Genomic DNA, 12,403 nt, shown 5'->3' with positions numbered 1-12,403 from the left:
GCAGCCCCTGCTCCCAGGGGGGAATTGCAGCCCCTGCTCCCAGGGGGATATTGCAGCCCCTGCTCCCAGGGGGGGGATTGCAGCCCCTGCTCCCGGGGGGGGGGGAATTGCAGCCCCTGCTCCCAGGGGTGGGATTGCAGCCTGCCCACATTCCCAGGGCTCTGAGCCATCCCTGGGGGCCCTGGTGCCAGACCCACTGCTGCACAGAGGGAAAAATTCCGTCCCTGTGTGTGTGGGATTTTCCAGAGGGGGCTCCTGGCAGGGGTCCCTGACAGGGATCCTGCCCCAGGAAGCTCCGCCCTGGCCTGATCCTGGTTTTGGGGTGGGCTGGGCACCAAGGATCAGCTCAGTGGTGTTTCCAGTGAGGAGGAGCCTGGGAATCCTTTGGAATCAGCAGGATCCTTAGGGATCCAGAGGATGAAGCTGGCTGGCAGAGGAGCTGAGCTCAGAGCCGGCTTTGCGCTTGCAGGGACTGAGGCGAAATTCCCTTTTTTAACTCCTTAATGTTTAATTCCATTGGAGTCTGGAGGTTTTAACCTTTCTCCAGAGCCCAGCGGTCGCTGGGATCAGGGAGGAAAGCACAGGAGGTCCTTCCTGCTCTCAGCATCACCTGGATGCTTTGCCAGCAAGCCCAAATCTCCTCCTCAGGGATAAAGCCGGGGCCAGGAGGGGCTTTTGTGGGGTGGGGAGTGCACACCACGGGAAGCTCCTCAAAAATTCCTCACAGCTGCGGCATGAAGCCGTTCATGGACAAGGTGTGTGTGGGGAAGGAGTGAGGGGACACTTTTTGAGCTCTGGGTCCACACCAGCCCCTTTGGCTCCTTCCTGGAGCTGCGGAGCAGGCGATGCCGGAGGGTCGGAGCCCATCCTGGCTGTGGCTGAGCTTGGGGGGGAAACATTTCTCCCTCTGCTCATTCCAGTATTGGGGATCCTGTCCCTGGTCGCTGAGCCCCCTCACACATCCCCTGCCCACCTCCCCATCCCCTCCCCTCTGGCTCCCTCTCCCCGTGCCCTCGGCCCGGTTCCCGCTCGCCCGGTGCCTCCTGCCTGTAAAATGACGGACGTTTCCCTCCCTTCCAGGAATCTGCTCTTCCTGGAAGGTGAGTGGCTGCGTGCGCCCTGCCAGCGACGCAGACATGCACACGCAGCCCGGAATCCAGCGCTGTTTCCAAGGAGTTGGATGTGATAACACTCCAGGGTATCTCCAGCAAGGTACAATAAATGCGACTCAAACGGGAGCGAGGGGCGGGAGGATCCGGAAATAACTCGGGCACGGCTCCGCTCGCTCCGCGTGTGTGGAGAGGGGATGCAGGGGCTGTGCTGGGCTCCGGGGGGCTCGGGGGCGCTGGGATTTCCTGTGCCAGCAGGAGCAGGGGAGGGGAAGGACCTGACCCCCCTGAGTGCAGATCAGAGCGAGGTAGGCTCAGGATGCAGCTCTGAGACCCTGCAAGAGGGTCCGTCCTGCCCCACTCAGAGGGGTCTTGGCCCCAGGATGTGCCCTGAACTGGCTTTGGAGAGGCATTAGGGGTGTCTGGAGTTCCCCGTGCCAGCAGGGAGGAGATGGGGGGAAAGGCTCCCCCCAAGTGTGGATTGGAGCAAGGTGGGCTCAGGACACAGCACTGGGACCCTCTGAGAGGGTCGGTCTCACCCCCACACAGGGATTTGGGCTCAGGATGTGTCTCCAGAGCAGCCAGAGACCCTGAGCAGCTCCAGGAAAGCATTTAGGGGTGCTGGAATGCAGGGACTCATTGGCTCCAGGAAGGGAATTAGAGGTGCTGGAATGCAGGGACTCATTCCCTCTGGGCATCATCGGAGGCTCCACCAGGCTCAGAGTCACTGGCAGCAGCTCTCCAGCCTCTCTGGAGCACGGGCAGGGGAGAGGGAAGGGTGCTCCAAGTCTCTCCCACTGTCATCCCGGGAGGGAAGGAACCTTTAAATCCCGCCTCTGGGAGCCGAGGCCACGGCTGGGTGTCCCAGGCTCTCCAGGGGCACTTCCCATGAGCGATTCCCATGCTCAGCGAGGCCGATGAGCTCAGCCTCCCAACAGTCACCAGACAATGGGACCAGCCGGGCTCGGGGAACAGGGAGAGGAGAGTTTTCCAGCTGCCAGTGTTTAGAAATAACATTCCCAGCTGTGCTCAGGGAGCTGCTGCACTTTCCATCATGGAACTGCGCCGTTCCCGCAGCATCGCCTGGCTCCGGGGCTGCTGGGGGGCTCCAGGGATTGCTGGGATCACTGGAACAGACACTGGGTAGCCCCCGAAGGGGAAAAGCCGAGGGGATCCATGGACAGCTGTGTCAGGGAATTCATGGGCTGGTGTGAGCGGGGAAGGGCCCGTGTCCAAGTGGGGAGGGATTGGCTTCCCAGGGATGTGAGTGCCTGCTTGGGAATTGTCGTGGAGCGGGATCCCAGTGCCTGGTGAAGGGGCAGGTCCTGGGGGTTGGTGCTTGGGCGGGGGGTGGTCCGGTCCCCCCTCGGATGGACGCCTCGGCACTGCCGTCGGCTCCGGGATGTGGGGTTTGGGAAGCTCCCAGCTGGAGGGCTGGAATCCAAAATGCACCCAGCCTAATACCATGGGAGTAAATCCCTGCCCTCCAGCCCCTTCCCAAAGCCGAGGGGCCGGGCAGGGGGCTCGGCGGGGGATTCCCACCGGCCGCCGCTCACTCGTGTTTCCCTCCTCCCAAAGGCAGCGGGGATTCCTCCCTGGAGAAGGAATTCACCTCGGCGATCGTGGGCCCCACGGTGAGCACCCCCAACAGCCAGCACTCCTCCCCGAGCCGCTCCCTCAGCGGTGAGTATCCCGACCCGGCTGTTCCCAATCCCTGCGCTCCGCCAGGAATTTTGACTTCCCGCTGTGACAGATTTCGCTCCGAGTCTGACTCTTTGTTTTCCAAGGGAAGGGGATAAACCCGGCTTTGGGCTCCGCGTGGAGCAGCTGCCTGGTCCCTGATCCCGGTGTCAGATCCCGGGCACTGATCCCAGGAACTGGCTGCTGCTGAGCCGGGGTTTTTTTGTGGAAAAACCGATGTTGAGGGGTGGAAAAACCTCAGCCGGGGGTGGAGGATTCAGAGTCTTTCCTTGTGGTCCCGAATTCCACCTCCACAAGAAGTGTGTTCCATACTGTCAGGGATCGGCTCTGAGGGGCTGTGGGTTTCTTTGGAATGAGTTGTATTTTATATCCATCGGGATGGCAGTGTGGGAAACGAGGAACTGCGCCGCTTCCTCTTGTGTGGGAGCCGGGGCGGGTCGGAGCAGCTCACAGAGCAGGGCTTGGCCTCAGTGGGAATGAGGCTGTTGGGAAGTTATTTGTGTCACTGCAGTGGATTCAGAGAGGCCCTGGGATCCTTTGGATACGCCAGGAATGCCACGGGGTGCTGGAACCAGCTCCCAGACGGGCTGTTGTGTCCCTGTCCGAGTGCCGTGAGCTGAGCTGGTGACCCAACAGGGATCCCGGAATGGGATTAGTGTGGGGAGTCTCCTCTCACACCGCGAAACTCTCCATCTCCTTCCCTGCCCGCCCTGGAATTCTCTGCTTTTTAGTTAAAATGAACAAAACTGTGGTTCAGGTTCTGTGTAGGAGCCTCCCCCAGTCAGGCAGGTCCCGTCCCCGAGCTGTGGCTCCGTCCCCCACGCTCCTGTTGCTCTCCTGGTATTCACAATCCAACAGTTGCTCCATCTCTGGATGAGCCCAACCAGCCCCAAAACACCTGGCCCAGCTCTGATCCTTCCTCTCTCCCACTTCCAGCTGTCATTGCACATCACTTTTCTCTGGCAGAGGGAAAAATCCTTTATCCAGTGAGGTCGTGGCGTTTGCTGGTTGTTCTTCCTGAACCGGGATAAAATAAACCCCAAACCCCACAATTTCAGGAGGATAACACTCGGAATTAGCTCTGTTGCCAGTTCTTACTCTTATTACTCGTTATTTATCTTACATTTGTGCTCTAAAGCACATGGAAGCTCCTCACAGAGGCGAGATCTTGGCATTCCCAGGGGTAACGCGGCCTTTTTGCTCGCCGGGAAGCCAAAGGAATATTGAACATGTGGAAAATCCCGATCCCTTCCCCTTTAACAGCAGGACACGGGTGATGGCATTGCCTCTGATCTGACTTGACTTCACAGCTGGTTCATCCAGCGAGTGCCGTGCCCAGAGGAGCAGGAATATTATATAACCTGTTCTGCCAGCAGAGACTTCTCCCGGACCCCGCGTCGGATCTGAAAGGAGAATTACAGAACAATACTTGGCCTCTCTTCTATGCCCAGGAAAAAATTAGTCCCTGGGGGAATGGGAGAGGAAAAAAAAAAAAACAACCCAACAAAACCCAACCACAAACGTCAACTCGTCCCAGCAGCTCCGGCACGGAGAGAGGAGCTTTTCACTCCGTGTTTGCGCACGGAGGCAGCTCCTGGTGCTCCCAGGGGAGCGTGGTGGCACCGGATAAAGTCCTGCTCCCCCCCGGGAATGCTCCAGGCACAGCCTCCTCCCAGCCTCCTCCCATCCAGGGGCTCAGCACGCGGCCTGGGAGTGCCTGGGACCTCCAGGACCGGCGTTGCCCGGAGCCCCTCGGGGAAGCAGCATTGTCTGTGCCGGGAGGATCCAGGGAGGGAAGGAGCCAGAGCCAGAATTCCTGGGCTCTTCACCCGGCAATAAACCTCACGCAGCCTCGGATGAATCACTTCCATGCTGCTGCTCCTCGGTAATCCCCACTTGCAGGGCTGTACCTGGCTCCGGGGAAGAGCCGAGTGCCGAGGAGGGGGAGCTGGCCGGGCTCCCCGGGGGCTGCGCCATTCCCGGGGTCTCACGGCTCCGGGACCATCCTGTCCTGCTCCACCAGCTCCGCTCTCCGCCTGGCCCGGTAAGCGACCCGGCAAAGGGTCTTCCCTGCCCCGGCCCATGCCAGAGTTTATCCAGCCCCCCCCAGCTTTTAGAGGAACCCCCGGGTGGTTCCGTACCTGGGATGTTCCCGAGGTTTTCTCGAGTCCCCTCAGCTGGTCCCGTGGGCGTCCTCGGGCTGTGGGTGAGAATCCACCCTCTGACAAGGAGCTGAACCCCTCCGGGGGACACGTCAGCTCCAGATTTGGGAACCGCTGGGAATTCTGTGGCTGTGCTCTGTTCTCCACGAGGCAGCTCGGACTCCTCCAGCTCCTGTCCTCCGGGAAGCCACCTCTCCTTGGGCGGGCAACGCTCTGTCCCTCCAGCCCCGCCATTCCCCTCTCAAGGGATTGGGAAGAGCTTGCTGCTTTAGGAGGAAGAAATAAGAATCTGATCCTTAGAGGAATTCTGGAAATATTTAGCTGAAGCCTTGGGCTCAGTGCCTGTGGGTGACCTGGATTCCACTTTGCTCCATCATCATCCTCCTCCAGCCTGCCAGGACCAGTGCTCCGGGAGCAGGTCGCAGGTGCCATCGGCTGAGGAGCCTCCCCAGGGAATTCCCTCTTGCTCCCAGCTGCTTAAAACAGGAGGAAACTTCCCAGTCTGATCATTTCAAGCCTGGATCTCCAGCCCGGTGTCTTTTCCCGAGGGTGTCCCAGCGGTTCTCCCTCAGGCAGGGGGTGCAGCTGCGTGGAGAGGTGGGACAACCACTTGGATACCTGGCTGAGGGAGGAAGTGTGTGGGATCAGGGTGGACAAGTTCATTGGGAAGGAGGAGAGGGAGAGTTTCTCCCTGTCCTTCCCATCCCGGCTCCCTGGCAGCGAGGAGGGAGTGAGGAGGGAGTGGGCTCGGGAGTGTTTGATTTGTGGCATTCCACAGATCATTAGAGCAGTCGGGAATGTAGGTCAGGACTGGTGCATCCCCTCCATCCTGGTGCTGCAGGAGGAGGGAAAGGTGGTGGTGGGGAGGGAAATCCTGGGGCTCTGCTGCAGTGGGGAGACCCCCCGTGCTGCCCCTCCAGTGTCTGAGGGGGGCTTATCCAGCACAGCTCCAGCAGCCCCTGCTCCCATCTAGGATACAAACGCTCCTGGCAGCCACCAGCCCTCGGCTGTGGGACCTTTCCCTGGTCCCTGGCATCTCTCACATCCCCTTCCACATCTTTCCAGGGGTTTTCCATGTCTGTCCCTCCATGTGTGGCCTCGTTCTCTTCGTGGGACGAGGGAAAGGGAAGAGGCCAAGCTGCCCATGGGGGCAGGCTGGGTGTTCCCAGGCAGCACCTACTGCTCAGCTCCTTTTTCCTGACATTGGATGCCAAAGGTGGAAGCTGTCAGTGAAGCCATGGCTGTCCTGGGGAGCCCAGGTTTCCTCACTGCCCAAGGAACTCAGCTCTTTGTGCCGGCGAGTTTGAGCCTTTACTGATTCCGGGACTCGAGATTTGGTGTCTTTGCTTGCCCTGGAATCCAGGGAGTTAAATGTCTTTTCCCTCGGGATGAGGAGTGGAGGTCTCCAGGTGTGCAGACCTTGGATCCCCTCGTGTGATCCGGGTGGGATCTGTTCCCGAGGAGCCCGGGAGATGCAGACTGATCACAAATAAATCACCGAGCACGTCAGTGTTTCTTTCAGGAGCAGTTCCCACCTGAACTGTGGGAATTCTCCCAACGCTGGGAGTTTTTTCCTGCCCTGACCCCTGCCGTCCCCTCTCCCTCCCCACAGCCAACTCCATCAAGGTGGAGATGTACAGCGATGAGGAGTCCAGCCGGCTGCTGTCGCAGGACGACCGGATGCTGGAGAAGGAGGACAGTGTCATCGTGGAGGACTCGCTCTCGGAGCCCCTGGGCTACTGCGACGGGACGGGCCCGGAGCCGCACTCCCCCGGCGGGATCCGCCTTCCCAACGGGAAGCTGAAGTGTGACATCTGCGGCATGGTTTGCATCGGCCCCAACGTGCTCATGGTGCACAAGCGCAGCCACACCGGTGAGCTTTGGGGTGGCCTGGGGGTGTGGGCTGGTGGCCACAGATGCCGTGGGAGAGGGCTGGCAGGTCCAGGTGCTGACCCCAGGGATTGAATCGTGGAATCCCATAAGGATTTGAGTTGGGATGGACCTTAAAGATCATCTTGTTCCACCTCCTGCCGTGGGCAGGGACACCTTCCACTAGACTGGGTTGCTCCCAGCCCCGTCCATCCTGGCCTCGGACACCTCCAGGGATGGGGCATCCTCTGGGAAATCCATTCCAGTGCCTCACCACCCTAACAGGGAGGAATTTCTTCCCGATACCCCACCTTACCTTACTCTTTTGCTGGGGGTGGTGGCCAGAAGGTGCTGGTGAGGAAAAGCCCAGGAAAGTGCCTGTAGCTGGTCTTTCCTCATCACTGTCCCCACTCCAGCAGCAGATCCGTCCCTCCCCGGGTTGGGGCCACATCTGGATCACATTGGTGGCTGACCCAGGGCTCTCCAACGCGTGGAAACCTGGGGACGCTCCCGCTCTGCGGGGCCGTTGGCTCGGGAAATGCTTCTCAGCAGGAGTTTCACCCACTGCTCCGGTTTTTCAGGAGAAAGGCCCTTCCACTGCAACCAGTGCGGAGCCTCCTTCACCCAGAAGGGAAACCTCCTGCGCCACATCAAGCTGCACTCGGGCGAGAAGCCCTTCAAATGTCCCTTCTGCAACTACGCCTGTCGCCGGCGGGACGCGCTCACCGGCCACCTCCGCACGCATTCCGGTGGGTCCCGAGGGCTGGGGCAGGGCTGGAACAAGGGAGGGAACACGGGAGGATGGTGCAAAACCAGGGATTTGGGCTGGAGAATCACTGAGGTCGGAAAGGACCTCCGAGACCATCGAGTCCAAGCTGTGCCCGACCCGGCCTGGAGCACTGAGTGCCACGTCCAGGCCTTCCTTGGACACCTCTGGGGATGGGAACTCCACCACCTCCCTGGGCAGCCCCTGCCAATGCCTGAGCACCCTTTCCATGGAGAAATTCCTCTTAATGTCCAACCTGAACCTTCCCTGGAAGGTTCACAATCACCAGCCTTGAGCTCCCGACCAAACTTGCTCTCCACAGTGTGGAGCTGAAGGCAGAGGACGTGTCAGAGTCAGGGACTTGCTGACCAGAGAGGTGCCCACAGGGCTGGTCCAGCTTCTTCCAACCGATAGAGATAAATGTTTAAATGATTTTATTGAGTTAAGACAGGTCCCACCCGTGGGTGTGGTGGAAACCAGCACCAGGGGGTTGGTTCATGTCGTGTTTTGACATTGTCCTTTTTGAAGATGACATTTGAGCTGCAGTTTCCACCCTCCAGTTCCGTGATGTAAGAAGGAGGGAGGGCAGGATGCCAGGGGGAGGGCCATGGGGGGGAGGGCAGGATGCCAGGTCCCCATTTGGCACCGTTTTCCCTGGATTTGGGCACCATCAGGGGCTTTACAGCACCCTCAGGTGTTCGAACACCTGCGGCCCCAGGACCTTCAGAGGCTCCGTGGAAATGAGTGTCAGGGGCTTTCTCGGAGGAAGGAACCTTTTCCCTGAAGAACCCGTTGGGACCAGGAGCCCCCAGACCTGCTCCATCCAGGATAGTTCATCCCTGGATATTCCCGCTGCCAAGGGACAAAGCTGCTGCTTGGTGTAAACACTTCTGGTCCTTTGGAGTCCTTCGATCAGGAGACATGGAAATGGGACAAACCCTCACATCATATCAAACAAAAATTAGGCTTTATGGGAGCTAATTACTAAGAAAACCCTTAATTTGCTGTGGATTTCAGAGGTGCTGCCCTGCTGGGTGGAAGTGGAGGGGGTTCAGCTCTCCCTCCTCACCCACAGGCCTGAGCGTTCCCTGCGGCCCCACGAGGGCCTTTCATCTCCGAGGATGTGCTGCCCAAAAAAGTGAGGGATTAACATCCAGATCAAAGGGGCTGCGATGCTCCAAAATAGATCAGAGGCTGCAGCCCCCACCCGGGACAGCGGAGGGAGCCAGAGCTCCCCCGAGAACCCTCCCTGCCTCCTGTCCCAGCCCACTAAATAAACCAACCCCGGGCTCTCTGGGTGTGCAGGGCCAGAGAAAACCTCGGGAAGGGCCCAGATTCCGGGGCTTAGGGTCAGCCCTGGGCTCTGTGAAGAACTTTTTGGGTGAAGAACCTCAGGGATCCTTAACAGACCCCTGGGAAGTGTCTCACTGGCTTTGGATGACAGATGGACCGATGGCCACATCTCAGAGTCCTCCCTGCACCCCGGGGTGGGATCCTGAGGATCCTGTTTGTCATGGAAATCCATTCCAGTGCCTCCCACCCTCACAGGGAGGAATTTCTTACCTACATCCCACCTACCCCCGCCCTCTTCTGTCAGTGGGAAGCCATTCGCCCCTTGTCCTGCTGCTCCATGCTCTTTTATTATCCCTAGGAAATGCCTCTGAGGTATCCATGGGGAGTCTTCTGGTGTGGAAAACCAACCCCAATCCCATCAGGGGAGCTTGGGGAAGCACAGTTGTTTTGGAGTAACAAATCTGAGCCATTTGAGGGAATGTTTAAACTTAAAAAGCTCCTCGAGTGATGGGGATTAATGGCAATAATGGAATTTGGAGTCGAGTCACTCGCATCCGAATTGCTGGCTTTGAGGAATTGATTCCTGAGGCACATTTTTGTGCTGGTGCTCAGAGGCCAGGGCCCTCCTCGCCTCCCTTGGGATGGAGGAAACCCGTGTTCAGCTGCCCCAAGACAATGCTGGTGCCCAGGGCGGGATTTGCACTTGTCATCAGCTCCTCTGGATTGATTTCCAACCCGAGCTCCAGTGGGGAAATCCAAGGCTGCTCCTGGACTCCTGGATCCCCCAGGCCAGGGCAGTGTGTGGCCATTGGGGTCCCCTGCCCAGCGTGGGGGTTTGGGACAGGATCTGGCTCCTGGGGAGGTGCTGATCCCACTTTCCACACGGATCCAGGTGTCAGAGGGTGAGTGCAGGTTCACTGACAGCCCCAACACATGTTTTTAAAAAAATCACTTAAAGGTTAAACCACAAGCTGTCAAAAAAAACCCCAAACACCCTGTAAATCTGACAGGAGCAGCACATCCCTCCCTCCCCGAGCTCCGTGCCGGGGCGTGGTGTGGGTGGTGTGGGACAGTGACATCCCAAGCACCAGATTCCGGCAAAACCAGCAGATTTTGGGGCATTTCCCCACTGCTGAGCCAACCTCCCACCCCCGCGGGCACGGCTCTGCCCTGGGGTGTCCAGCTTTTTTGGGGAGGTGAGATCCCGTGGGAGTGATGGCTCCGGGGCTGAACCAAAGTCCAGGAGCATCCAGCCCTGCTCCTTTGGCTCCCGCTGCTGGGGAGGGGGTGAATCACTGAGGGGCAGGTGATGGTGAGGAGGAAGGCTGCAGTGGGAGCCAGGAGCTGCCCCCACCTCTGGAAAATGCTGCTGGAGACACGCCCGGAGCTCCTTTACCTGTGGCACAGGGATGGGCGGGGGGCTGAGGGCCAGGGTCTCTGCCCCACTGCTGGCCTGTTCCTTTTCTCCCCCATTGACCGATTCCTGTTCTTTTTCTCCCCCACTGACCAATTGCTGATGCTTTTTTCTCCCCCATTGACCAATTCCTGCCAATTTTCTCCCCGTTTACCGGCTCCTGCTGCTTTTCTCCCCCACTGACCAATTCCTTTTGCTTTTCTCCCCCATTGACCAATCCCTGCCAGTTTTCTCCCCCGCTGATCGATTTTGCCCTTTTTCTCCCCCTGTCAATCGATTCCCACGGCTCTTCCCCCTCCTTGACCAGCTGCTCCCGTTTTTCTCCCCCATTCACCGATTCCTGACCCGGTTCCTGTCGCCCTCCTCCCCCCCAGCCGCATCCCGCCCTCCCCGGTCCCTCCAGGAGGGACCATCCCCTGCTCACATCCGGGCTCCTCTTTTCCTCTTCCAGTCTCCTCCCCCACCGTCGGCAAACCCTACAAGTGCAACTACTGCGGCCGGAGCTACAAACAGCAGAGCACGTTGGAGGAGCACAAGGAGCGCTGCCACAGTTACCTCCAGAGCCTCAATCCCGAGCCGCAGGCGCTGCCCGGGCAGCAAGGTCAGTGCCGGGGGGGTCCCGGGGCTCCGATGCCCCCCCGGATCCGGGCAGGCCGGGAGGCGTCTCCCGGCAGGGTGGGAAATGGGAGCGCGGGGTCACTTCCCAGCCCCCCGGCTGATGGGGTTGAGTTTTGGGGACGGGGTTGAGTTCTGGGGAGGTTTTTCCCTAGAAAAGGGGGCGCTGTGGGGGGGGGAAGTGCCCCCGGTGCGCTCCGTGCCCGGGTCTGGGGCAGAAGGTGCGATGAGCCCGTGCTGGTCAATGCCACGAACCTGCCAGTGCAGTGTGACCTCCCGGACTCTTCCCGGGTTCCTCTGGATCCCAAAGCCCCGAACCCAAACACTCCCCAGCCCCAATTTCCAGTGCAAGAACTACCAGGAGCGTTTTCCATAAGCTGTGGTGCCACGAGCTGGGATTCACCCCCGCGGGCCGATGTCCCAGCGATGTCCCAGCGGGCACGTGTGGCTCGGGAGCTCCTCGGGAGTTGCAGGCGGGCAGAATTCCCTGGCAGAGAGCCAGAACTGGGGCCTTGCTGGCTCCTCACCCTCCTGGAGTCGGACTTAGAGCCGCTGGAGCTCCCAGGGAGGTTCCCCGTGCTCAGGGCCGGGTTCCCCGGGAATGTGGGAGCTGCCCTCGCCGGCAGAGCGAGGGGCACAGGGCACGTCTGTCCCGCCGGGGCTGAGAACTCGAGGGCACTTCGATCCGTTGAAGCAGCTCCTCTTCCCAAAGTGGCAGGAGCGGGCCCGGCTGGACGGAGGAGGGATGCGGACCGGCTGCCGGCGCTCCCCTGCGACCGACCACCGACGGGGTAAGCTCAGGGTGCGGCAGCCGGTCCGTAGGTCCGTCCCAGCTGGCAGAGGGCAGGAGCGGCGTATCCGGAGCGCTGCCCGCGGCGTCTCCGGCCCGGGTGGCAGCGTGCCCGTCCCGTCCCGCCGTGCCAGCTGACCTGGGCCTCTCCCTTCTCTCGCCAGGTGAGGAGATGCGGGACCTGGAGATAGTGCCCGATTCCCTGCTCCACCCCTCGGCCGAGCGGCCGACCTTCATCGACCGCCTGGCCAACAGCTTCACCAAACGGAAACGCTCCACGCCGCAGAAATTCGTGGGTAAGGGGACGTGCCCCCGCTGGGAACGGGGAGCCCCCGGACACCGACCCTGCCAGGCCCCCCGGGAGCTGAGACCCCCTCCTTGGGCTGGGGTGGGGTTCGCTCCAGGTCTCCGCTCTGGGTTGGGGTCGGTGTCAGACACGGTGCTGGGAAGAGAAGGGATATGAGGGGGTGTGGGTGGTCAGTCCAACCCCAAACCTGCCTGTTCCAACACCACTCTCTAATATGGGGAGGTGAGTGGTATCCCAAATCCAAACCTGCCCATTCTGATGCTGCTCTCTGATAAGGGAGTTATCCCAAATCCAAACCCACCCATTCCAATGCTGCTCTCTGATGAGGGAGTTATCCCAACCCCAAACCCACCCATTCCAATGCTGCTCTCTGATGA

The 12,403-nt window shown here is 60.1% G+C and overlaps 1 protein-coding gene across 2 annotated transcripts in view; it reads left to right on the top strand.

The window, feature by feature from the left end:
* The window catches only part of IKZF4 (IKAROS family zinc finger 4), a 21,597-nt gene that overhangs the window by 7,601 nt on the left and 1,593 nt on the right, over positions 1-12,403 (top strand). For both annotated transcript variants that reach the window (XM_027669293.1, XM_027669292.1), the window contains exons 3-8: positions 1,081-1,212; positions 2,688-2,792; positions 6,585-6,845; positions 7,423-7,590; positions 10,766-10,915; positions 11,884-12,015. In XM_027669293.1, the coding sequence (XP_027525094.1) occupies positions 1,081-1,212; positions 2,688-2,792; positions 6,585-6,845; positions 7,423-7,590; positions 10,766-10,915; positions 11,884-12,015 (948 nt within the window). The remainder of the gene's footprint in view (positions 1-1,080; positions 1,213-2,687; positions 2,793-6,584; positions 6,846-7,422; positions 7,591-10,765; positions 10,916-11,883; positions 12,016-12,403) is intronic.

Source organism: Corapipo altera, unplaced genomic scaffold (genome assembly GCF_003945725.1).
Source record: "Corapipo altera isolate COAL_440 unplaced genomic scaffold, ASM394572v1 223, whole genome shotgun sequence".
In the NCBI taxonomy this organism is placed as follows: Eukaryota; Metazoa; Chordata; class Aves; order Passeriformes; family Pipridae; genus Corapipo; species Corapipo altera.
This window is presented reverse-complemented; position numbering and strand designations above follow the sequence as displayed.